Source organism: Trichomycterus rosablanca, chromosome 1, assembly GCF_030014385.1.
Source record: "Trichomycterus rosablanca isolate fTriRos1 chromosome 1, fTriRos1.hap1, whole genome shotgun sequence".
Classification (NCBI taxonomy): domain Eukaryota; kingdom Metazoa; phylum Chordata; class Actinopteri; order Siluriformes; family Trichomycteridae; genus Trichomycterus; species Trichomycterus rosablanca.
Genome location: NC_085988.1, coordinates 47,053,608 through 47,081,376, shown reverse-complemented (window position 1 = coordinate 47,081,376; position 27,769 = coordinate 47,053,608). Strand labels below are relative to the sequence as shown.

General features: G+C 40.3%; 2 protein-coding genes across 2 annotated transcripts in view; one reads left to right on the top strand and one right to left on the bottom strand.

Moving 5' to 3' along the window:
* The window catches only part of snx33 (sorting nexin 33), a 31,997-nt gene extending 22,953 nt beyond the window's left edge, over window positions 1-9,044 (bottom strand). Inside the window, exon 1 of the mRNA XM_062993678.1 lies at window positions 6,626-9,044. Within this exon, the coding sequence (XP_062849748.1) occupies window positions 6,626-8,024 (1,399 nt within the window). The 5' untranslated portion in view covers window positions 8,025-9,044. The remainder of the gene's footprint in view (window positions 1-6,625) is intronic.
* Window positions 9,045-9,355: 311 nt separating this feature from the next.
* snupn (snurportin 1) lies at window positions 9,356-24,836 on the top strand. Its single transcript, XM_063003664.1, has 9 exons — window positions 9,356-9,485; window positions 12,289-12,453; window positions 15,237-15,408; window positions 19,622-19,726; window positions 21,454-21,550; window positions 21,645-21,742; window positions 21,888-21,965; window positions 22,066-22,146; window positions 23,993-24,836. Exons 2-9 carry the CDS (start codon window positions 12,293-12,295, stop codon window positions 24,287-24,289), a joined length of 1,089 nt encoding a protein of 362 aa, XP_062859734.1. The 5' UTR covers window positions 9,356-9,485; window positions 12,289-12,292; the 3' UTR covers window positions 24,290-24,836.
* The last annotated feature ends 2,933 nt before the right edge of the window (window positions 24,837-27,769 follow it).

Sequence of the window (27,769 nt, the reverse complement as noted above, 5' to 3'; positions counted from 1 at the left end):
AGCCTAATCACATTACATCTGCGACAATAGGGTTATCACAGGCTTGTGATTCCCAGCATTCAATGTTACGTAGCGTGGCATGGATTCAAGTTCCTGGCTTTGTAAAGGTTGAACATGCATTTCCTTGGGCAACATTCCCAGGCTGAAAATGATTTAGCACCAAATGCATGGCAGAAAGATAAAGCAAAGGCTTTTCAGACAAGTACATGCTTGTTTTCACCATGAATACTTAATAAGTAAGCAAAGACAATTAAGCATACTGTCACAAGAGAATTTTTTTGGCAATACCAGTGATGACACCAGGGCAAAAACAGAAAGTACAGTAAGCACATTCCATTTTTTATTAATACTATTTTTGCATTTACTGATATCCATTTACCAAGATGTATCTTTACTCCACTCACACACAACACACATCCTCTCCGACAAATGTGCGGTGTCCAACCGCTTCTTTTTACTGCCGGAGTTAACACAGAGGGCAGAATCACGCACTGCTCTCCATTTTTCACCATCTCTATGCAGGCGCATCTGACCAGCCAGTAGAGGCCGCATTTGCAGCACCAGTGAGGACTCCCTTCAACCATCCCTCCCTGACAGAAACAGCCAATTGTTTCTATGTAGGCATGAAGTTGGTTGATAGCAGATTTGAGATAAGATGTTTGTTTGTTTATTAGGATTTTAACGTCATGTTTTACATACTTTTGGTTACATTCATGACAAGAACGGTAGTTACACATTACACAAGGTTCATCAGTTCACAAGGTTATATCAAACACAGTTCTGCAAACGCCACACAGAAAGGACCCGGACTGCCCCACCTGGGGATCGAACCCAGGACCTTCTTGCTGTGAGGCAACAGTGCTACCCATTTAGCCACCGTGCCGTCCGATTTGAGATTAGAACTCAGGTATCTGCAGTAGCGGGCTAGTGTGCACCCTTCTGCGCAAACCTTGACTTATAAACCTCATTGAAACTTTCTACTTTACCTGTGTAAATATTGTAAAACAGGTGCACATGTGGGGCAGAGGTCTATTATGCTAGATTCAAACTCAGATCTCTGCAGTGCATCTACAGAGCTACAGACATGACTGGCTCTGTCTGAGGAGAGGGTTAGGCCAAAGCCCTGAAATGAATTGGCACTCTGTCCAGTGTACCAGACTCACCATGACCCCATGATAAAATGGCTAATGAAAATGGAACAAAAAAATGTCCATACAGTCTACATACTGTATATTTCACAGTTATAGATGAAGTGGTGAATATTTAATTGTTCTTACTATATAAACATGATATAAACCCTGGCTGGATTGTTTACATTCCTCCTACCAGTTAAGTAACAGCCCTCACTAAAGAGTGAGCATCTCATGTTCCAATGATTGCAGCACATAAAACAACATGATCTGCTGTCATTAACCTTGTAACCAACAGAGATATTAAAACCATTATGCACCTTTAAATAAAGTGTCTGAAGTAACAAGGCACCTGTTTTTTATTCACACCCTAAATTCTGATCTGGAGCCAGGGCCAATTTTTCAACACATTTCCGAACACTCCCTAATACCAGTCTCTGGTATCTAAACATGGTGGTTTGGAGATCGCTGTACCATGTGTGAAACTGATCCAACTCCCAAAGCCGAGCACCAACAATGCAATTGGCTTAATGCATCCTGTAAGTTTATACTGGAAATTTTACATCAGTGGGAGAAGGGCTCCTGATAAAATGGAAAATATTACAGATTTATAGCACTGAGTCTACATTCACGCAGTGGCTGAATTTAGATACATCTATATACAGTTCATTAAGAAGACAGGAAGAAGTGGATTCTACAATAGATTGATTCTCTGAGAAACGTTTGGGCAGTCACTATTAAAATAAAGTAAAAATAGAATTGGACTATGACAGTATGGAGTTATTCCAGTAGAAATGCTCCAATCAGTCACCAGTTTGTGGCCTGAGTCTGAGGTAACAAATGCTGTTGCACATTTGCTTTACACAAAGAAGTAAAAGGTTTGATGACAAAAAAGCATTTGCAGACACTATTGTATTGGTTGCTAATAGCCTGAAGAATATACTTGTATGATCACATTTTCTGGTATAATAAAAAACATGAAATAATGAAAGCGGTCAACACTAGTTGCTTTTGAAAGGTTAATATGAGGTCAGGTCAATAAATATGGTAGCAAAACTGGCAAAAGAGGGCATTAAATGGTGGTTCCTATTTTTTGGTAGTTCCTAATTTGTACCCTTAAACTCGACATGCACCTTAAATTCGTGTTTAAACCTGAAAGTGTGCGACTGCCACTTTGTTCAGTGCTTGGCTTGGGGGTGCAGTAAAACTTCATCAAAGTGAGCATATAAAGATGAATCTGCATTTGTGTGGAATAACTGTGTTTAGCTGGATTTTTCTCACCATTTCACTTTTAAATTTGTGTTATAGCTCGGGGTGCTAGAGACAGTCTAAAACACTTAACGTGACAATGTATTAAAGAACGCCAAAGGAACACTAAACCTCTCCTAATTATTACTGCTTATGAGGTTCTCTACACTAATGAAATTCCTCGCTCATTGTTTTAGTACAATAAGTCACCTCAAGCTTTGTGCACCGCCACACTCTAAGGGAAATAACAGCACAGTCAGCGCAAAAGCTATTTTGTCACTTCTCATGTGAATGCGCCTTTACTGAACGGAATATTCCAAGATCAAGCATCTCCACAATTAAGAAGCATAAGAGAACAATAAGAGCAGGTTCTATTATATTTAACTGTTTTTCAATTGTATTTCAGTGTTTGTTATATTATGTTTGTGCTATTTTCAGTTTAGAGGTGTCAAAACCAGCCCCATTATTTAACATTAGCCTAAAATATATGCAGTTCTACAGGAGCATGGAACACATTAACAGGTTTCCCATACATCCTTATGAGAAAAAACACCTTAAAACTCAACGTCTTTTAAACTCAACACCACTCCCAGAATTGACTGACATCGAGTTTCAGTGTACTACTGCATTCTGTTTATAAGCGCCAACCATAAGGGTATAACCTACAACACTGATCAATGTCATATAAACAAACAATGGCAAAATTAACAAAAATCAGGTAAATTTACTATTACATTGCGTCGTCGGCGAGAAGAAAGCATCTTCGCTCTTTAAATTGTAGCTCTTTATTAGGAATTGCTGTTGAGTTACAAAAGCATAAAAAAAGACCAGATCCGACATAAGCAGATCCCTCCCACTATGCTATTACAAGCCAACAGAACAGGAAGGTCACTAAACATAACACATTTAACGAAGATGGCAACTTTACAAGCTCACCTAAACATGAACACAAATGCGCTATGCGCTACATCATTTTGAACACAACTATATGAGCATAAAGGCTTCTATAACATTGACTATTAATTAAGCAATAGAACACGAGTTCTATTGCCTTCGGCTCGTGCCTGCGACCAAATCACAGCCGTGATGTTATTTGCGATAACACACTCCCTCTCGTGTTCTATTGCTTTTATACAAGAGTTTTTACAAAATAAAGAAAGAAAATAAAATGGCTAATGAAAATGGAACAAAAAAATTTCCATATATTTCACAGTTATAGATGAAGTGGTGAATATTTAATTGTTCTGTCTATATAAACATGATATAAACCCTGGCTGGATTGTTTACATTCCTCCTACCAGTTAAGTAACAGCCCTCACTAAAGAGTGAGCATCTCATGTTCCAATGATTGCAGCAAAATAAAATAAATCTAAGAAGCCCTGAATTTCATATTAAATATGCTTTAATATTGACAATACCTTCCGCCAAAAAGTAGTTCCACAACGAATATAAAGTTTAACACTACAAAGCAAACATCCCAAGTTGCAAAAACTCATTTCAGGGAGGTAAGAACAAGAAGAAGAAGAAAGCAAGAACCTCCGAAGGGAAAAAAAGAAATAAAAAAACCTCTCGCACACACCAAAGGCTATGGATGATAACAGAACTTCTAGGAGCTGCTAACTGGGCTATTAAGCTAACTGTTCGCGTTACAAACACATTAATGTTCCCTACATAGTGCACTAGATTGTGTATCAGATCACGGATATATGTTCCCTACATAGTGCACTAGATAGTGAATTAGACAATTGATTTATGTTCCCTACACAGTGCGCTAGATTGTATATCAGATAACGGATCTAAAACGCGATCGGGAGTCTGTGTCGCCTGCGTGCACGTTTGTGTGCATGAAGCTTGTCGTTAATGGCAACGCGTCAGCGGAGTAATACAGTTGTGGTGTGAAAAGGCCGTGCTGTTATCACGAATATCAGCACTGTTAGAACGCTTCTTGTGAGGTCGGAACTAACTGTTGTATAACCCATTTTAAACCCTATTAATGTTGCATCAGGACCGAAGACATAAGCAGGGAGAAAAGTAAGAAGAAAAGTATCAATGTGAAAACAACAGTGGACAATAATATTCAATATTCAAGTTTTAAAACACCCCTAGATTTAAGCTTAATAAAGCATATTAAAACCACACAACCCTTCATAGCCCAATTCCAACTGATCAGCCCAATCACAACAGAATAAAAGTGCAGACTTATAAGATGTCATCACAACACACAGCAACAACTTACTGGTACACAATATATACTGATGCATGAAATCTGATCATGCTACTTGTGCATGCAGAACAGCTTCTCTCACAAGCTGAATGCAAAATGGGTTGAAACGAAGGGTTAACCAGTTCAGATATCAGTTATCTCTTTGGACTTGTCTGTACAATGTCCCCTCAGAGCTGACAAACTGCTCGTAGAGCATGATCATTGCTTGGAAAACATTTGTGTTGCAAGCACAAACTTGCAGAAGGGTTGGCAAATACAACACACTTTGTGAGGATATAAAACATCTACAGTATAAGGAACCAGCTTATTCATTCAGTCATTTATTTACTTTCATGTTTTACCTCAGATTTAGCCTGGTCAGGGTCACGGGGGTCCGATTTTTCAGAATCACTGGGCGTAAAACACACCCCAGACAGGGCTCTAATCCACTGCATAGACATAGTCTATGCAATAGAATAGATTGTACAGACAGTCTGTTTGTACACGCCCGTCCACCCAATAGCAGCAACGGGGATTCAAAACCTGGATCCCAGCGTTAATGGACTAAAGAAATGTACTAACGCGCCGAAGCTTTGACATTCTATGACTACACAATATACTGACAATTAAGGGTCATTAGTGCATTGCATAATTTGGCATAATCTAGCTGACTTCGAATGATGTTAAAATGTGTTGATGCTAAGGCCTTAAGTAAACATGTCCTAGTCAGGGTTACGGTCAATTAAGTGCTACCCAGTAACACCAAGGACAATGCAGAAATACACCCTGGACAGGCCACCAAACACTAGTTCACCTTGCATGTTTTTGAGAGGTGGGAAAAACCAAAGTACCTGGAGAACACTGATGCAAATATGACAAGAGTATGCTTAACTCCTCAGATTGACCAGAGGCAAAACCAGCAAAACATGTTGCTGGGCAGCATTCCAGCACTACAGCACTACCTGCTGTACTGGTGTGCTGCCCTCCTAGTCCATGCTAACTTAAGTAGTAATAATAGTACACTGTATTTTTCATAGTAAAATATATTTTTAAACTTCTATGTTTCGATAGGTCACATGATGACAATAATTTGCTTTTTGCGACATTGGTGCTCAGTTTTGGCTCATTACTCTTGGCAAGCCATTCACATTTCTCAAGCTTGCTAGGGTTTCTCTGATGGACTTATGTCATAAGAGGCCTTGCAAGCAACTCCAGTCTTAAGTTTCTTTGACTTTTTCTGAAGGTTTGCAGTCTTGTTGATCTGACTGTTGTATGACTTTGCCTTGTCATCATGGGGACATCACGATGCACAAAGTCCTCCACACTTGAGTGTATAACACTGCAAAGGTGATTAAGATTGGAGCCTACCATGCTGCCTTTCCTGGAGCTGGAGTTGCTGTCTTGGCACTCTATGGGCATCTTCAGTCTTAAGGGCATCAGTGGTTGCGGTCTTGTTGAAACGTTCAGACTTAATTCCTTAGCAATTTAACTATATTCTTATTTAATATAGCCTGGCATATTGCTCTATTTATGTGTACTCCAATGACAGATGATGATCCAGTGCAAATGTACCATCTGCAGAGAAGCAGCCTCATATAGTGATGCTCCCACCTCCAGGATTCAATGTGGGTGGGGTGTACTTGTGATTATACTTGTGACTTTTTGCTTATGCATACATTTTCTCGTTCATATTTAGTACAAAGTTTAACATCAAAAGACATCATGCATGTAAACGTGGAGTGAAAAAAAGACAAATGATTAAATACATCAATTAACAATAGACGTTAAATTCTGCAAGTAATAGAGAACTTGACTAGTTCTTTTGGGTCTTTTTTATTTTCCAATGTTTCTTGTCAGTTTAAATGGCAAATCTGTTAAATAATTCCGAATAACAATGTAAAAAAAATGATTCCTTAACATCTAATGTGATAATTTAGCCAGTTATAATAATTTAGTAATGGGATATATGTCAAATAATCTATGTCCATAATGAATAAAGAACTTTCAAACTGATGCACATAAAATGACTTAAGTTTTACATTACCTTTCTGTAAATGAATGATGTCTGGAAAGTTGGACAGCAAGCCTTGGTAGAGTGATAGTTTGTCCAGCATGAGGAACAGGTCTAATTTGGGCTGCTCTGCAAACATCTCCCCAATGTGCTCATACGTCCGGCCAGTGTGCGAGATCGCATTGTTCAGAGCATCTGAACTGTGCGGAGGGTCCAGCATGAAAGCCTGGCTGATGGACTGAAAAGCATTACCCAGGCGATGAAACTCTTTCCGAAAGCCTCCGACATGCTTGCGGACAAGTTCGGAGGCGACGTGCGTCAGCTGCATGACGCTGTCGTCCATTTTCTTGGCAAAGGACTTGAAAGTATCAATACGCTCTTCAACATCTTGCAGGTCCTGATGCTCACTGGGAATATGAAGGGTAAGCATGAAGTGAGCTCCAACCATCTCATCCTTCTCTGCCCGACGCTTGCCCAGCTTCCACTGCTTGTCATCTCCACACATGAGAAAGTGCTCAAAACCTTCGTATTGAGAGAGCACTGGGTGACTAGTCATGTGATCCATCCATAGTATGAGCCGCCGCTTTCTCTTTTCAATGAAGTCTTCTTCAAAGCGCCCAGTTGCTTGCTTCTCAGGTAGGTGGGGTACAGAGATGACAGTGAATTTGTGCAGCAAACGGTTGTAGAGCCAGTCAAAGTGCTTGTAGCGCCGGTACACAGGCCTGTTGGTGTGGCTGGGTGTGACCCGATAGGAAATATAAGTCTTAATGCCCTTGAACTTAGTCTGCTTGGTGGGATCCTCTATGGAGCAGGAGAAAGGCTGAGGACTGTCCATCCACTGAGGCCCTCGAGAGCCCATCTCGATTTTATAGGACTCGGCAATCTTTGCCATCATGGGAACATCACCGAGCACAAAGGCCTCCACACCAGAGCGCACGAAACTGGAAAAGCGATTGAGGTTGCGGCCCACCATGCTGCCTTTCCTGGAGCTGGAGATGCTGTCTTGGCGCTCCATGGAAGGCTTGGCACGATTGTGAACGTGCGAGTGAGAGTACTGAGACTGATACGGGTGCCCATTGGCACCCATCGCTCTACATGGGTCAGCATCCCCGACCACAGTCGAGGCCTCGTCCCAGTCGTCCCAGTCATCGTCGTCGTCTTCATAGTAAGGAGTGGAGGGAAAATATGGCTCTTTGTCGGGGGAGCCTGCAGGGCTCCCGGACCAGTCGGTCTGGTCAGAGTTGGAACGAGGCCGAATGATTTCCACGTACAGGGCAGGAAACAGGCCTCTCTCGCCACGACTGTTCTCACCCTGTAACCAGCCATCTATGGAGTTCTCATCTAAAATAACCAGCTCCTCATTCTCCTGTATGCTGATCTCCCCTTTGTTTTCGCTTTGGAATGCATAAAGTGCTACAGCTCTCAGTGCCATTTTGAAAGAAAGGCCACGTATTAAGATTAAATTCCACTTGTTTATGTATCGATTCAACTTATTTCATTGCTAACACGCAAATTCCTGAATTCAGAGTTGATTACTGGCTGTAAAAATGAGTCATTTCATAGTATGTGAGAAAGTAAGACAAAACAAGTACCATACAGATTAAAACCTAAATATTAAGCATGACAAGTACAGCAATTTCTGCTTCTATATGAGATTTGGGATACTTGTGTTTTCAATGTATAAATTATTGGTTTAAAAAGCATTGGAAGCACTGGTTTAACCATCATCTAGGTGCAACATTTTAGACTCTCACCAAGACTACAGCGTTATATAGTAATTACATACAGTTAAACGGTCGACAAGTCTTCCCTAAATTCTTATGTCCAACTTCATTAAATTTCATTTTTTAAGTAATTCTCCAAGCACTTTAAAGCCCAAATTCCTCAATTCTCAGCTCAACGTTGTTTTGGTCCAGTAAACAAAAGCAACAACCGACTAACTTAGCAAGTGGAGTCGAACTGTATTGTATTCCTGCAATGTATGGCATCGTTCTGGAATCTTCCAAGCACTTTAAACGCAGTTACCGGCTAACCTATAAAGTGGCGGAGTAAAACTGAATTGCAGTCCTGCGGTGCCTGGCTTTACTCATGTTTACCAGAGACAACAAGCAACACAGCACCCAAGAGATACAGTCCATATTATAACATAATCGCAATGCAAATCGCAAGTCGATCAAATCGGCTCAGAAGCTGAAGAGACTTTAAGAATGATGATGGACGTGACTCCGGATTCCATCCTCAATCCTCAATCCGTCACCAACCCGCTCCATTTTGGAAACAATATCAGGCGCATTCTGTTCCAATCCCTAATCACTCCCGGAGCATTTTCAAGTCAAGTTCCTGTAGAAAGTAACAATTATATCCTTTTCATTCAGCAAACGGGTGCACCGACTACTTCCATTACGTGAGACACAGACAATGAATCAGGGAAGTTTTTTCAGGACTATTGAGCTGCCCATTATTAAACACAACAGTGCATCACAATGCAACTCTTTGGCGCCTTCGTGTGGCTAAATACTTACCATTCAAAACACAAACGCATAACTAAATACGTTTTTTATTAGTTGGTTTGTTTGTTTGTTTGTTTTACATGCTTTAGTCTTGACACGTAAAATGCATGAAACATGCATTCGGAATGTTGTTATTTCTCCTATCCCCGACTCATAAAACTTGACCTACTAACGTAGGCGTGATCTCAAATGGATTGATGTTTATTACGTAGTGCACTATTCAGAGTGTAGCAGCCGTTAAAGTGTGCATTCTAGGGCACGCATATAGTGAGTGTCAGGGTATTCGGGATTCAGCCGTAGTTTGTCAGAGATAAGCGTGACCACGCCGCAGCAACGTTACAGCAGCATTAATATCGCCAGGCTTACAACTTTTCCAACAACAGGTTTGATATTTGACTGAAAAAAAATATATGTTTGAGTCTTTGCTACCTTACTGACAAAAAGTATGGACTTTCAAGGCTGTACATTCCAGTGTGGGTATAAAAGAAGTTAGCAAGCTAATGATGCTAACTAGCTAAATGTGTTAGCGCCTCCTGCAAGTGTTCCGTCATATGTTGTTTTATATACATTGGGAATCGAACTTAACAAGCCTCATTCTGGTTTCCAGACGCCCCGCATCTCTCGTTGCATTAGTCCAGTAATATAACGTTTGGCTGTGTTAAAATTTTATGCTACAAATTGCACCGTTTAAACCTGTGTATACTGTACTGTAACAATTACTGACTGTAGCCCATTTCATGCTCTGTACACTTTGTCTCTTCATGTACCTCATTTATCAATTAAAAGGAACCCCCATAGTACCAACGCTGACCAGATGTTATGTGGCGGGCCATTCTCAGTACTGCATTGACATGGTAATGGTGTTGTACTGCTACAAGTGCATTAGGTGCATTAGTGTTGTTGGGATTTTTAAATACTGTTTAAACTTCCTGGCTTTTTTTTTTTTAATCAGGAACACGTTCTCTGTTAGCACATGGGCTTTAATGTACAATGTGTGTTAATCCTCTGGTTTTCATTACCAGTGGCTACTTTCTGACCACAGGACACTGTTGGCTTTATATTTTTGGTTGATTACTATTATCCTTCCAGAATTTGTTTAAAAATCCCAATACTGCTGCACCTGCAAGTACAACAACTCACAAACACACTACCATGTCAATACTATATCCATGGAATAGCTGTGCTGAGAATAACCCACTACCCAAATTACTTCTAGTCAGTGGAGGTTTTTTTATTATTGATTGATAAATATGGTACATAGGGTGACAAAGTGTACTGGGTAAGTTTATCTGTATGGTAGGTGTAGTTGGAATAATAGGTAATGAATCTACAGCACAAAAAAAATCAAAATACTAAATACGGCACGGATATAATTTGCACTCCTTTGTTACATAGTACAAGTTTAGACAAAGTATTAGAACCACTTCCCAAAAATAATTGTGCATGTGACATTCAGGGATATATTTAATTTTGGGCTGATGGTAGTTACTCGTAGTACAAGTGTTGAATGCAGCAGAAATGGTCAGTGCTAAAGACCTGAGTGAAGGGCCAAATCAGTGTGGCTAGATGACTGGGTTGAAGTGTCTCCAAAACAGCAAGGGGCGCTTACAGGCTGCTGTGGCGAGTAACCACTAACAGTGGTCAGAGCAGGGACAGCTCCAAACCAACACCAGGTTTAACAAAACAACATTAAGCATTGAGCAGAAAAACACAAAATTGTATCTTTTGCATTCTGAATCCTGCTGCAGAGTTATGTCACATTTTGAAACTGCCAGTTGAAACCATGTACATCTTAACCTTATCGCTTGCTTTAAAAAAGAACTGCAGATGTTATTCATTTATGTTGTTTTAATATAATATAATTAGGGATGTAACGATACACTCTACCCACGATGCGATACGATTCACGATACGATTTTTTTTCATATTTTTTTAAACAAAATGAAATTGATGACAAATTATGACTAAGTTTCCTTTTATTATTTCTCTTTAAATTAAAAAAAATATTGTTTGTGTGCTTATCTTTTATTTATCTAAATAATGATAGCCCTTTTATTTTTGAGGTAGGTACAAACTATGCAAAACAATGCTGGTTTCAGCGCCAGTGCCCTCTGCTGTTTTAAGTGAATATTGATTCATCTTAAATTAAAAACCGATTCGAATTGTGGCACATGTGCACCGATTTTTAACTGTCTTGTGGTGCATCGTTACATTCCTAAATATAATACAATATAAGTTCCCTGCACACTACTTTATACTACATGTTGTGTCAGTGTATACTGTGATCTATACCACACTGTCTGTATTGCAATAATGTGTACTGTATACAACAAACCACATGCTGGTTTATCATGGTATACAGTATACTGTGCAATGCATAAAAACATATCCCCAACCTCCAATAACTTTTGCACATATTTATATTTTCTATACTGATACAAATTTAATTTGTATTATATTTTATGAATATGCATACAATTAGTAGGGTGTGGTGGAATCAGTAGGAAGTCATATGATTAGTGTGCAATCAAAAGTGCCACCTGATGTCAATGTAAATGCGCTTGGTCCTAGAAGACCCCATTCCCAAAGAAACAATATATTGACAACAAAAGAGCTTTCAAAACAATGTATTAAACACTTGACTTTTTTCCTTTTTGGCATGTATTTAAAGGGTTGCCACAGTGGATCATTTAGGTCCACCTGATCTGGCAGTTTTTACACCAGATGACCTACCTGATGCAACCTTTCTTATTTTTTCTGGTCTTGAGAGTGGCACTGAGAGCGCACTGACATTCTCCGCCCTCAGACATAGCCAGTCATGTCTGTGTAGATGCCCGCTCAGCTGATAGCACAGAGATTTGAACAAAAATAATAATAATGATAATAATATTACAGGGGACTGTAGTGTAATGTACACTGCTCCAGATTCCTGCACATCCAAGGCAGGTGGAACTACATATAATACATATGAATGTTAAGTTATTAGAATAGGATGTCCAACAAGCTCATCCACATACTTTTAGTCGTACAGTATGTCTGACCATGTCACTTTGTCATGTATCTGCAAAATAATAACAAAAAATACATGTGTTGTTTTACAAGGTCTATGCACTTTCTCAACCTTTTGTTGAAGTCTTATTGTATTGCATATGCATTTCCAAACAGATGTATTGTCTCGTCTTGTAGGTCCATGATGGATGCCCTGACCGATGCTCTCTCCTCCAGTTTCTGTGTTACTAGAGAGGAAAATAGCACTTCAGCCCCACATCCACGCCTGGCACAGTTCAAGATCAAATACAGTTCTCTGGACCAGGATGAGCGGAGGAGAAGATTCCTGCAGCAGCAGAAAAAGTAAAACACACCTTGCATGCCAAACTTATGTAATACAGGGATGGGGAGAGCGGCGCAGTTTACTGTGTATCGGCTAGAAGAAGTGTAGCTCTTACGCAGTGTAGACTTATTTGACCACTTTATTACAAAAATAGAATTAAGTGGCCGAATTGTCCACAAAGTGTTGGAAACATTACTTTTAAGATTTTGGTTTGTTTTTTTGGTTCAATAATCACATCACTAAATTGCTACAGAATTATCAGCTAATGCCTCTTGGCTTGTTTTTTTTTTTACCACCGCTTTATTCTGGTCACGGTGGGTCAAGTTTCCCCAGAACCACTGGGCGAAATGGAGTTACACCAATCATCACAGGGCCTCGGCCAACCCCTTCTTCAGACATAGCCAATCATATCTGTATATAGATGTCTGACTGGTTGATAGAACCACTGGGGATGTAAACCCTGGATCCCAGCAGTAGTGGGCTAGCGTTATTTACCTCTGCGCTACCCGAGCACTCAGTATCTCGTTGCCATAAAGGGATGCTCATGGTCAGCAACAAAAGATGTGCAGCACGTCAAGTGCTTCAGCCACTTCATTTGTTCATTCGTTTTCACTGGCACTTAGCAGTGGCCATCTGTAAACAAGGCAGTAGAGGAATGAACAGGGCACCAATGTATCTAGGATTGTATACTCTCACTTGCTCACTTACTTAGAGGCAATTAAGAACAGGCAGTATATTTATGAGTTTAGAAGTTAGTAGGGAAATTTGGGGACCTTGATGAAACCCCACAAAAAAAAGAACATGCAAAACCTCAATGAACTGCTGGTTTCTTCAATATGCCTCATTGTTTCTCTTACACTGTGCAAAGCAGTTCCTCCTATTCAAATTGAAATTTGTATTTGCTTTTCTTTTCTTTTTCTTTTTAACTTATAGGCTTTGTAAAAAAAAAAAAAAAGCTTCAGCCTGTAGGTCAAAATGATTGGACTAAGATGCTGTCTGAAACACTGATCACTGCGTTTGTGACATGTTGATGATTACTACACAGAATTTTTATTTTTATACATTTGGGCAGTTAGTAACTACCTGTAAGAATCCGGTATTCTTTTTCTTCTGATGGAAAATGTTGCAGCATTATACTTGACCTTTTGACTGGTCAAGGTCACAGAGGGTTCGGTTTCTCTAGGAAACACTGAGCGTAAGGCAGGAGTACCCTGGACAGGACACCAATCCATTGTAGGGTTTTGGCCAGACATCTCAAGAGACATAGCCAATCATGTCTTTGTAGACGCCTGGCCTACTGATGGCAACACTTGAGATTTAAGCCCAGGGCTCAGTGGTAGTGGGCTCATGTAATAATAGACTGCTGTGCCACCCAAGCACCATTTTCTGATTTATTATTGACAAATAGTCATAAAAATGGGTGTTATTAATTTGTAGTAAAGTGAAACCGACAACTTCGTATATTTTTTTAATATTATTAAGTGCCGAGCTTACATATTTGGGATGAATTGGAACATAATCTAAGAGCCAGGCCTTTCGTCCAACATCACTGCCTAACAAATGGTTGTGGAGTTGGCAGTTTCATAGTAAAGCCGAACGTTTTGGAATGAGGTCCAACAAGCTTATGATCAGATGTCTACATACTTTTGACCCTACTGGATATTTGTTAATTCAGTCTGAAAGCTGTGTGATTCATCCTTTTAGTGATTTGTGGTTATGTTTTATGCATTTAGTCATGGGTGTCTGATCATACTGGCTTACTACAAAACCTTAGGGAACGTGGAACTAACTGGAATTACGTCTTACTTTGCTGCTCCAGAAAGATAATAAACAGGAAGAGTTTTGGTGAGACATGAGACATACATTGTGTCACTGTATTATCTTAATTCCCAGTAACTTCATTGTTAGTGTAATGGTGGGAAAGATTTGAATAAGCCTTTTTAAACATTTGTTAAAGAAAAATACCAACTGCCGTTAGGCTGTGATTGTGGATACATTGTGAGTAAACAGGTTTTTGTTTGGTTTTCTTTGTACAAGAGAACATTTCTTGTCATTTATTACAGATGCAATTGATAAAGATGGAGTATTAAGTTATCATTTAGCAATACAGTCAGTTGTTTAAACATTTCTCTTATTTTTAGTTTGATATTAGGATAATTAACCAAAAAGACACTCAGCTGGCATACCAGTAATACACACTAGCCCACTACTGCTGAGATCTCGAGCTCTTGACTAGAAGTCAGACTTCCACAAAGACATGATTGGCTGTGTCTGAGGGTAGGCAAGACAAATGGATTCCTCATTACTTCTGCAATTGTGGCCTCTGCTGGCTGGTCAATGGCACTGGCACGGAGATAGTGAATAACAGAGAGCAGCACACGACTCGGTATGCAATACTGATCCCTGTGAGAATCTGTCTGGGGCAGGTGAAAAGAAGCGGTTGGCTACGACACACATGTCTGAAGGGGTGTGTGTTAGGGTCAGGGTAGGGGTGTGCAGCAGTGTCTAAGTGGATCCAACTAGATGGGACTACAAAAAGGAAATAATTCATAAATAGAATAGAATAGAATAATAATTAAAAATAGATGCAGATTTTTAGATTATTTTGTTAATTGTTACCAAGATTGCCACTAATCGTTAAAGCGTACTGGACAAAAATGTTTCCTTAATGCATGTCCACTCTCTGAAATAACTATCTAGAATAGACTGGCTGGCATCTTACTATAAATTCCCAAGCATACATAATGTAGTCTCATCAATTTGTGAGTAATGCTTTTTCTAAATAAGGATCCTCTTCTTGTAGGAAAAGGCTGAACTATGTGAATCATGCCCGTCGGTTGGCAGATGGGGACTGGACAGGACCAGACAGCGATGAAGAGGTGGAAGAAAAGTTGAACCAGCAGCAGAATGAGGAGGAAGATGAGGGGATGGAGATTGAGCAACGTAAAAAGTTGCCAAGGCATTACGCCAACCAGGTATGTAGTACACTGCCATATGAAGAATACATTTAAAGCACTTAACGATTCAATACAGGCTCCACCTTGGCATAGCAGAAGGTGTGGATGCTGCATGCTTTGGCATGGTGTCTGTGGGTTTCCTCTAGCTACACAGGTCTTTTTTTTACCTTTAAAACTCACCACTGGTTGGTAAAAAGCAATTGCACATGTGTCTGAGGGGAAGCTTGCAAGTCTGTGGCTCTGTCCAGCCAGAGCAGGGATGGTGCATGTGGCAGAGGAATTACAATATGGAATTGGAAACAATTAGGTTGGGAATAATTATCTTAAACCTTGATTTTAAAAGGTACAAAAAAAGAATTTCTGATGTTTTCACTGAGCAGCTCAATTATATTTTGTAATTATAAATACATTTAGAATGTGATGCCTGCATATTAATTACAGTTTTTAATCAATTGCTCAGTTAAACTAAGTATTGATTGTTGCAGTTTTGATGGTTACATTTTTGGCCATTCTTTCTTGATGCAAGACTTTAGCATCTCAATGGTCTGTGGCTACCGATGTCTGATTTTCCTCTTCATTGTGCACCATATATTTTCGAAAGGTGACATATCTAGACTGCAGGCAGACGAGACAAGCACACTCACTTTATGTCTATGAAGCCATGCTGTTGTAGCACATGTAGAATGAGGCCTGTTATTGCCTTGCTGAAATAACCATGGACTTTCTGAGAAAAGATGTGTTTAGTGACAGAGGTTTTCTGAAGAACTACATTCATCACAGTGGCATGGCAGTTTCCGAGAGCTTGTAGGTCTTGCACATTAGCAGTGCTTTCTGACCTTGCCCTAAATAGATTTAATAGAGATTAGAGATGTTTCTGTATTTTCTAAATGTTTTCTTAATATTATGTACAGTAGATGGTAAAAGATCCTAAAATTTTTCATTCCTGTGTTGATAAAAGTTCTTTTTAACCCCAGGAGACCCAAACAGTGATATCCCTGACAAAAAACAATTCTGTATATTTTATCACACTTCCACTGATCAAGAAAATAAGATATTTTTTTTTATCATTAAAAATTTTCTGGGCCTGGAAGTGCGTCCTTCTATGCACATCTTTTTTTTGGATCTGGAGGGGTTCACAATCACATCTGTACAGCAGCCAGGCATTTACCACTGGCAGTATGATTGTATACCAGAAGATATACAAGTACCACCTGTAAGACCTCAAACAAAAACCTATGTATCTGTGTTTGAATCCAACAGATCATTTGCACATTTGATTGAGTTTTCTTTTTTTTCTTTTTTCTTTTTTGTCCCATCGTGCAATCTTCTCAACATGGGCACACACGCATACACACACACACACACACAACTGAACATGTAATTTAAAAAGATTTGAGGACAAACATTTATTTATTTAAGAAAGTTTTTCAGATTATAGTAGAAGAATATTTGCTCAAATGTCCCTAAAACTAAAACTGTTGTCTGTAAAATAGTAGTGTCATTCATTTGATATGAGTTAACCCTTCTGTAATTATGATGAGCACTGGATCCCAGTGTTGCATTTTTGCAACATTCAAAAAACTGACCACAAATCAACTTGACAAAGTGCAGTTTGCTAATATATTACATTTTCTGTTACTAAACATCATAAGAAATGTAGAAAAAATACTACATGATAAATTCTTACTTGAAAACTTTCCAAATTTTAAGTGAAAACAGGAGCATGTGGTTAAAATAAGGCCAGCCCTTTTGTTTGACTTTAGGGAAGTACCTGACCTTCACTATACTCCACCCACATTATTGTTTGTTTGTCCGTTTATTAGGATTTTAATGTCATGTTTTACACTTTGGTTACATTCATGACAGGGACGGTAGTTACTCATTACACAAGATTAATCAGTTCACAAGGTTATATTAAACACAGTCATGGACAATTTAGTGTCTCCAATTCACCTCACTTGCATGTCTTTGGACTGTGGGAGGAAACCGGAGTAAACCCACTAAGACACGGGGAGAACATGCAAACTCCACACAGAAAGGACCCGGACCGCCCCACCTGGGGATCGAACCCAGGACCTTCTTGCTGTGAGGCGACAGTGCTTTCCACTTAGCCACCGTGTGGCCCACCCACATTATTGAAAAACAAAAGTTTAAAGGGTGGGCTGCTGGGAAATGTTGGTTTGCCTATTGTTAGGCATAAATAGTTATAATGGCATCATTTATGAGAAATGTTGCAATTCTGCAACTGTGGGTCTCCTGGGGTTAAACTGACTGACACTAAGTTTGGCTCATAGTGGTGGGCCATGACCCATAATTGCTTGTAAAGGCCCTTGGTGGATTCTCCTTTATATGTAATCATTATTCCCTCCTCTGTTACCAATTCACCTGCTTATTGTGGAATGTTTTAAAAATGGAACATTCTGTTGTTCATTTAGTCTTTTCTTTAAATGTTTGTAAGTTATGAGAATTATTGCATTTTACAAAATGTGTATATACAGTGTATCACAAAAGTGAGTACACCCCTCACATTTCTGCAAATATTTTATTATATCTTTTCATGGGACAACACTGACAAAATGACACTTTGACACAATGAAAAGTAGTCTGTGTGCAGCTTATATAACAGTGTAAATTTATTTTTCCCTCAAAATAACTCAATATACAGCCATTAATGTCTAAACCACCGGCAACAAAAGTGAGTACACCCCTAAGAGACTACACCCCTAAATGTCCAAATTGAGCACTGCTTGTCATTTTCCCTCCAAAATGTCATGTGATTTGTTAGTGTTGCTAGGTCTCAGGTGTGCATAGGGAGCAGGTGTGTTCAATTTAGTAGTACAGCTCTCACACTCTCTCATACTGGTCACTGAAAGTTCCAACATGGCACCTCATGGCAAAGAACTCTCTGAGGATCTTAAAAGACGAATTGTTGCGCTACATGAAGATGGCCAAGGCTACAAGAAGATTGCCAACACCCTGAAACTGAGCTGCAGCACAGTGGCCAAGATCATCCAGCGTTTTAAAAGAGCAGGGTCCACTCAGAACAGACCTCGCGTTGGTCGTCCAAAGAAGCTGAGTGCACGTGCTCAGCGTCACATCCAACTGCTGTCTTTGAAAGATAGGCGCAGGAGTGCTGTCAGCATTGCTGCAGAGATTGAAAAGGTGGGGGGTCAGCCTGTCAGTGCTCAGACCATACGCCGCACACTACATCAAATTGGTCTGCATGGCTGTCACCCCAGAAGGAAGCCTCTTCTGAAGTCTCTACACAAGAAAGCCCGCAAACAGTTTGCTGAAGACATGTCAACAAAGGACATGGATTACTGGAACCATGTCCTATGGTCTGATAAGACCAAGATTAATTTGTTTGGTTCAGATGGTCTCAAGCATGTGTGGCGGCAATCAGGTGAGGAGTACAAAGATAAGTGTGTCATGCCTACAGTCAAGCATGGTGGTGGGAATGCCATGGTCTGGGGCTGCATGAGTGCAGCAGGTGTTGGGGAGTTACATTTCATTGAGGGACACATGAACTCCAAAATGTACTGTGAAATACTGAAGCAGAGCATGATCCCCTCCCTCCGGAAACTGGGTCGCAGGGCAGTGTTCCAGCATGATAATGACCCCAAACACACCTCTAAGACGACCACTGCTTTATTGAAGAGGCTGAGTGTAAAGGTGATGGACTGGCCAAGCATGTCTCCAGACCTAAACCCAATAGAACATCTTTGGGGCATCCTCAAGCGGAAGGTGGAGGAGCGCAAAGTCTTGAATATCCGCCAGCTCTGTGATGTCGTCATGGAGGAGTGGAAAAGCATTCCAGTGGCAACCTGTGAAGCTCTGGTAAACTCCATGCCCAGGAGAGTTAAGGCAGTTCTGGGAAATAATGGTGGCCACACAAAATATTGACACTTCAGGAACTTTCACTAAGGGGTGTACTCACTTTTGTTGCCGGTGGTTTAGACATTAATGGCTGTATATTGAGTTATTTTGAGGGAAGAATAAATTTACACTGTTATATAAGCTGTACACAGACTACTTTTCATTGTGTCAAAGTGTCATTTTGTCAGTGTTGTCCCATGAAAAGATATACTTAAATATCTGCAGAAATGTGAGGGGTGTACTCACTTTTGTGATACACTGTATATATAATCACAGAGGTGCAAACATTTTATAATGATGCATTTAAATTATTTAAACATTAAACTTTTTTTCTTTTCTTTTTTTTTTTCTACAGCTGATGTTGTCAGAGTGGCTGGTGGATGTCCCTGCTAATCTTAGCTCCGATTGGCTGCTGGTGGTCTGTCCTGTTGGAAAACGCTCTCTGGTTGTCGCATCTAAGGTATGGACCTTGGATCTTTAATTTACACTGACGTGGGTGTTACAATATATATGTTTTATAGACAGCCAATTCGGATATAATTATTTATTTATCAGTTTTTATTTAATCAACTAATTAACAACAGCATCTGGGTAGAAACTAGTCCAAGCCCCCTCATCTTCACCCCACCCTCTTTTGCCCTCACAATTTTACAAGGTATAGAAAACTTTCAGATCATTACACCAACATTTTGACCCTCCATCTACATATTAAAGCAGATATCACGCTTTATCGGTCAAGGCGTTGTAGGTTTCTACAATACTTTTAAGTATTGTGAGCCTGTGTCTACTGTAGCCTTAGTTTCCTTTACAGGATGTGTGGCCTTTTGTTGTTTTATCAACTCTGCATTGTAGGACTTTTTGCTCACCGCATTAGTAAACTGTCTGGCCATTTTCTCTAAAACTCTCATCAACAAGGCATTTTGGCCTGCAGAACTTCATCTGACTTGGTGCTTTTTGTTTTTCACACCATTCTGTTTAAACTCCAGAGACAGTTGTGCATAAAAATCCTGGGAGATATGCAGTTTCAGACTTCCTGGCACCAGAAACTACATCACAGTCACTTAGATCACATTGCTCTCTGTTTCTAAGCTTTGATGTAAACATTACTACATACTACATAAACTAAGGCTCTTGACCTGTGTCTGTGTGATATGCCTTGGATGCTGGTATTTCTAATTAAGTGTCTAGAGAGTTTATATGTACTTTTTTACAGGGGGATGTAATGCCAAGTTCATTTACCAGAAATTGCTGCGTGTTTATGCAGATCACCGGCAAACACATTTTGCATTTTACACAACTACTGATTTGTGGAGAAGCAATACTGACTTCTAACAGACTTGCTTGTACCACACCAACATTTAATATGAAATAATAAACTAATTTCTTGACTTATTTTCTTCGCTATTTCCCCTTAAACTGCCTTATGAAAGAAGTGTGAAAATAGGAAACCCCTGATGATAATTACTTGGCTTGAACATTATTCTATGTGTGTTGCTGACAAATGACACATTCTTAGCAGAAAAAGCATTTTATGTAGCGATAACCTATTTTGAAGACCTGGTAACAACAGGGAAGATAACAGTTGTTTAAAAATGGTGAAAAAAAGTTCTATTTCCATTTATTTGATCTAAGTTGTGTTGCCTCGTCTAAACAGCAGTGCCTTGTGGCAGGTTGTGGTAGCTCTCTTGTCTTTTAAAGGTACAGTGCTTTGGAATTTCCTCCTTTGAGTTCTACCACAGTGTTACCAAAGTTAAGTACACTGGAACATTGAACAGTGCTGTTACAAAATAGCACATTCTTTAGGTTCCACAATAAACACCATAAAACTGAGACAAAATGTGCTATATGGCCTAAAGTATGTGTCAGTATAGGTCAGGCACTGTTTTGAATGAGAAGGCCCAGCTCACAATTGTTGAGGGTTGAGGTCCGGGCTCTCTGCAGGCCACTAGAACTATGTGCAAAGAAGTACACTAATGATGGCAATGAAAGGGCCCTTTCCCACATTTTGTAAGAATATTCATTTTATAGAATTTATTTCAATCACCTGTGGACACTGGGTGTGACTAAAACACTTGTGCTAAATAACTAGAAGGGAGTCCACATACTTTTGGCCATATAGTGTACTTTTAGCTTTAGTTAAGTGTTTGTTTTAATTTGTGTTGACTTTTCTTTTTTTGTATTTAATAGGGTTGTACTTCATCGTACACTAAAAGTGGGTACTGTGTTAATCGTTTCCCGTCTTTGCTACCAGGAGGTAACAGACACAACTCTGCCATGGGAAAAGGTTTGTACTGAAGCCAAGAACTCAGCAGTGCAATCTGAAACAGCACCGATAGGGAAATATTGTCATAACCAATTTGTTTTATTCATGTCCACAGATTACACCATCCTAGACTGCATTTACAGTGAGGTGGATAGGACCTACTACATTCTGGATGTGATGTGCTGGAGGGGGCATCCTGTCTATGACTGTTCAGTGAGTCATTTTTAAAAATCTGTCTTCTCATGGCTCAGCTAAAACGGTCGCTACAGTTAACAGCCTTTTACAGAAAGCTCATCGAAAGTACTTAGTATGTATTATTAATACAGCTCATTTATAATTGAGGTTTCTAATGTAACAGACAGAGTTCCGGTTCTACTGGTTGCAGTCAAAGGTCGAAGAGGCTGAAGGACTAGCAGAGATTGCCAAACGGAACCCTGTAAGTGTAGCATCAGCTTAAACTCAGTGTAACAGTGAATAAGAAAATTAATGACCTGTGAATTTTGTTTAAAAGTGTTTCTTACATTGTTTTTTTGCAGTTCAGGTTCGTGAGTTTGAATAGCATCATTTGTACAACAGAGTTAATCCAAAAGGCCCTGGCACATGACTATAGCTTCAACGTAAGTGCAGTGTAATGTGATGTAGTGACTGTCTAATTTAGACTGTACTTTTTAGATTTTTTTTCTATTTATTTATGCATTTTCTCCCCTTTTCTTTCAATTTAGCATAGCCAATTAGTCTTCCACTGCTGGGGATCCCGATTGCATTCATTGAGCGTATACTTACCTGCTCCACGCCCCCTCTGACGCGTGCGCAGTCACTCGACCCCTTCTTTTTCACCAGTGCCATGGTGGATTTTCTGCACAGGCACCTCGATCCGCTAACCAGGGTCCTTGAACAGTGTTTAAAGACCCCACCCACTTAGTCCGACCTTTTCCCAAACAGCAGACTCAATGGCCAATTTTGTCTGCTGCAGGCACTGCTAATTGTGCCCACTAGATGGTGCCCAGCCGACCACTAGAGGAATATCTGGGCACCTAGAGTACATTTTTACCAATCGCTTTATCCTTGTCAATGTTGAGGCTGGGTTCACAGCAGGGTGCAAAACCATGACAAAGCTTCAGCCATACCCTTCTCAGACATAGCCAATCATGTCTGTGTAGACACCCAGCCACTTGGTAGCAGCACTGATATTTAAAATAGCACCTATGAATAATACAAATTATTCAAACTCATCATTTAATCATTAATAACTGCCCTGTTCAGATTCTCAATGCCTCCCAGTAACACTCAGTTGAAGGCTGAGTTTAGGACAGTCTGAAAAGTGCTTGCTTGTCTTGTTTGGCTGCTTTTTTACCACATACCTTATTCAGTTGGTGTATGACTGGTTGGAATGTATACTTTTGCAAAGGTGGCTGTTCTTACTAAACTGGCAAGGTTGCATAAGTGCTAAATCAGTCAGAACAATCAATTAGTTCAAACAAAAAAAAAACATGGCTTCATGCTGATCAGGGCCACAGCAGATCCGAAGCCTGCTGGACTCTGTATCACTTTGTAAAAACTCAATTTAAAATTTTGCCTTAGAGTGCCTGGAGCCAAGGTTTGTACCTGGTTCACAAGACCCTGCAATTGCCCTACAAAAGAACTTGAATGCCAAAAATTATGAAAAGTTCATAAGGATTTTTAAATGAATAATGACAGAGCGACTAGCCATCCTGATAAACCCTTGTTAGTGTGGTGCTCAAGTCAAGCAAGCACATTTCTGTTTGTTGCTTTGGTCCACGCTATAGCACCACTAAGCAAGGATGTGGCTTAATAGTATGATCTTTTTGTCAGTTGAGTCACATTATTATGACCACCAGCTAATATCCAGAGTAACCGTCGTGTGCAGCACAGACATCAGCTAGACGGCTGGGAGTGACACAATAAGGTCTTGGCATGTTGTCACAGGCATCTGGAGCCATGCTGACTATAGTGCATCCCACATCTGCTGGAGGGAGCCTGGGGGAGGATCCATAGAGCAAACACGACGATCAAGGTGGTCCCACGGATGCTCATTTGGGTTCAAGTCTGGGGAATTAGGGGGCCAGGGTTGTACTTGGAAGTCTTGGTCATGCTCTTCCAACCAATGTCGGACATTTCTAGCTGTGTGACATGTCGCATTGTCCCATGGAAGATCCCACCTGCCCCTGGAAGACAATTTTACCCGTGGTACTTTTACCCATGACAGCAACGAGAGACAGCCTATTGCACACCTTATATACCCAGCAACTCGGCTCACGAAACGTGACTTCCATGGTCCAATGGTCATAATAATGTGACTAGACTGTGTACTTTTATCCGTGTATATCCATGAGGATCAAATTGTAGCCTAATGTAGAATGTCTTCAGAAGGAATCATGTATGCAGTACTTTCCAACAATCAATAAAACATTAGTCATCTCTGTGTCTTTCTTGGCTCCTCAGGTGGACGGGCTCCTGTTCTACCACGGTGAGACTCATTACACCCCGGGCAGCACACCACTGGTGGGATGGCTCAGGCCCTACATGGTGTCAGACATTCTGGGCATTGAAGTACCACAATGCCCCCTTACTGCAAAGCCTGAGTATGCCACACACCAGATGCAGCAGATCCTGGAGCACAAGAAGCCATCCAGTGGGGTTCGGCCTGCTGATCAGAACGGAAGATATGAGCTTGAGCATCTCTCCACACCAGACGCACAAACAGAAAACAGCAACCATAAGGAGAGTATGGAGAGCTAAGTGTAAATACTCTTACACTGAGCTCTAGGATTTCTGGCGTTCACTCCACACTGTGTATGGGGACCTTGATAAGTTTCCTGCAGGCTGCACCTAAACCTGAGCTGCATTTGTTCATCTAAACAAGTGTGGTCGCCCTCAAATGACATGCCTGGATTTCATCATTTATCTCTGTAGTACATTTTAGGCCTCATCATTGGCTGTTTTTTAAATCAGAAGCGATACAAACACGTCGATGGGAAGGATTTTACATGCAATGCTATGTGCGTCATTTTAAGTGTGAGCTTCTAGATTTAGCTTGCTAAAATGACAGCCTTGTAGCTCTAGGCTGAAGCTAGAATGCCTAGAATAAAAACTTGTAAAAACTCTGTGGAACGTATGCAAAACTATTCTGCAAGCAGAGTTACAGGTTATTTGACACACTCATGTATGCCTCTCCAAGAAACCAGTGTTATTTTTATTTTAAATTTAGACCATTTTCACGAAGTGGGAACAAAAACCTCATGCAACTCTTTTAGAGTATTTTAATAAATGTATTTTTAATTCAAAACTCTTTAGGTGCTGTCGTTTCTTATCATTATTATTGGATTCATTGTTATTCATATGTTGCTGATGTGTAAAGTTAATATATTGTGTCTAATTTTTTTTTAGCTAAGACTTTAAAAGATAGAAGAAATTCTGTTGGGTACACAATACATGGCAGCGCTTAGCACAGTACAGGACTTCCGAATGAACTTCTATGCAAAGCCATTCAAATTCTGTATTCTCTAGGTTAGAACAGAACTAAAAATGCAAGAGTATTGTGTACCTTTCAAACTCGTGCCTCCAGTTTCTTTAGAAAAGTTATTTTTATTAATATATAATACACAATTGTTTATTTTCACTGCTTCATCATAATCAGAGCTCAGCACCTGGGTGGTGTAGTGGTACACCCGCTCACTACCACTGACATCCAGGGTTCGAATCTCAGAGGTGATGTTGGGCATCTGCGCAGACATGATTGACTAATGTCCGGGAAGGGGAGGTAGCCCAGCAGTTCAGAGGTTCATTTGTCAGTGCACTCTCAGTACCAGTCCCAAGCCCTGATAAAAACAGGAGGTTAAATAGGAGACAAAAACTGTGCGAAGTCTGGTGTCAGAGCAGCGGTAGCTCAGTGGTTAAGGTTCTGGACTAGTAATCAGAAGGTTGCTGGTTCTTGCCCCATTACCGGCAAGTTGCTACTGTTGGGCTCCTGAGCAAGGCCCTTAACTATCAATTGCTCATATCGTGTTCAGTTATAATAATTGGATAAAAGCGTCCGTTAAATGCCGCAAATGTAAAAATGTATGCGGACTAGATCTGCTGTGGTGTTCCAAAAAACATACATGACCAGCTGGGTGACGCAAAAACATGATCAGAGCTCACCCATACACTCACCCCTCACACCGGTTGGGGACAGGAGAGGGTATTTTGGGTATATTTGATTATGAGTACCCAACAGGAACTTCTGTGTACCTTGCATATGTGTGAATGTAGCATTGACGCTGAGGTGCATATTGGGATTTTAGAGAGACATACTGTCTGCTGAAATTAAGACAAGATATTTTTCTGGTACATAGTTGTTTCAGCAAGACAAATGCCAGGCCTCTGCATGCACTACTACAGCGTGGCTTTGCAGACAGAATGCGTGTGCTTGACTGGCCTGCCTGCCTGTCCTTGTCTGCGTGGGTCTTCTCTTGGTTCTTCGGTTTCCCACAGTTCAAAGACAAGCAGTCAGGCCAACTTGAGGTACTAGAAATCGCCCTAAAGTGTGTGTGTGTGTGTTCGCCTTGTGATGGACTGGCAACATGTCACCCAGTGAATCAGATCTACTACGAGTGACCCTAAACAGGATGGAGCGGTGGTAGAACAGATAATAAATCAATGAATAGTGCATCATAAAAAGACATGGTCTTTGTACTAGGTGGCTTGGTGGGTAGCACTGTTGCCTCATAGCAAGAAGGTTCTGGGTTCGATTCCCTGGTGGAGTTCAGGTGTTTTCTGTGTGGAGTTTGTTTGTTTATTAGGATTTTAACGTCATGTTTTACACTTTGGTTACATTCATGACAGGAACGGTAGTTACTCATTACACAAGGTTCACAAGGTTATATCAAACACAGTCTTGGACAATTTAGTGTCTCCAATTCACCTGACTGCATGTCTTTGGACTGTGCATGTTTATTAGACAAATATTTCTGAAAATGTGGTTTGTATATTGCAGTTGGAATACTTCCATTCAAAACTCTAGTCAGATTGCTCTCAAAGATATTTCAACGTTATCTTTTCTTTAGTTGATTAATTTACAAGAATTTGGGCTCAGTTCCTGGAAAGCAACTGAATGTGATCATGTATCATTCAGAAACTAATCTTGCTAAGCCTGTGTTGAGAACATATGTCTAAGAGTACAGTGCTGTATTTAAGTATTTGACACAAATAACCAGAACATTTTAGTCTGTTATCATTTATTTAAGGAAAAATGCTGTTCAGCCCCACCTGGCCCTAGGTGGAAAATGTAATTGCCCCTTATCTACCAAATCAACCATTTACAGTAAATTACTACCAGACCTGTTAAATCTAAACATGCCTTAAATAGAATCTGTCTGGCAATGTGAAGCAGGCTAGAAGCTCACAAAAAGCAGCACATAATGCCACATTCTGATGTGATTCAAATGCAGATTCAAGTCATCACTAAAGCTCTGAAACTCCAGCGAACCACAGTAAGAGTCATTATCAACAAATGAGGAAAACTTACAACAACGATGAACCTTTCAAGGAGTAGCTGGCCTACCAAAGTTTTACCAAAAATGTGAGGAGGTCATACAAAACCCAGCTGAACATCTGAGGAACTACAGGCCTCACTTGCCTTAGTTAAGGTTAATGTGCTTAATTCTACAATAAGAAAGACACAGGGCAAAAATGGCATCCATTAGAAAGTTGCAAGGCACAAAGCACTGCTGACCAAAAAGAACACAGACTTGTCTTGCATTCGCCAAAAACATGTAGATGACTCCTAAGACATTAGGAATAATATTGTTTAGACTGATGAGTCAAAGGTGGAACTTTCTGGAATATGCTGTGGCAAGACCTTCAACAAGCAATTGATGCTCGAAAACCCTCCGACGTGGCTGAATTAAAATAATTCTGCAAAGAAGAGTGGGGCAAAATTCCTCCACTGTGATGTAAAAGACTCATCACAAATTATCGCACATATTTGATTACAGCTGTTACTGCAAATGGTGGCACAACCAGTTATTAGATGAAAAGGTGAAAACAATTAATAGGTGAAAAATCTGGGCAGCACGGTGGCTCAGTGTGTAGCACTGTCGCCTCACAGCAAGAAGGTCCTGGGTTCTATCCTCAGGTGAGGCGGTCCAGGTCCTTTCTGTGTGGAGTTTGCATGTTCTCCAAGTGTCTGTGTGGGTTTCCTCCGGGTGCTCTGGTTTCCTCCCACAGTCCAAAGACATG

Coding starts and splice junctions, on each gene's coding strand:
- snupn (XM_063003664.1), top strand. CDS start 12,293: ATGATGGATGCCCTGACCGATGCTCTCTCCTCCAGTTTCTGTGTTACT. Junction 19,727..21,453: donor CTCTGGTTGTCGCATCTAAG/GTATGGACCTTG, acceptor TGTATTTAATAG/GGTTGTACTTCATCGTACAC. Junction 22,147..23,992: donor CACATGACTATAGCTTCAAC/GTAAGTGCAGTG, acceptor TTGGCTCCTCAG/GTGGACGGGCTCCTGTTCTA.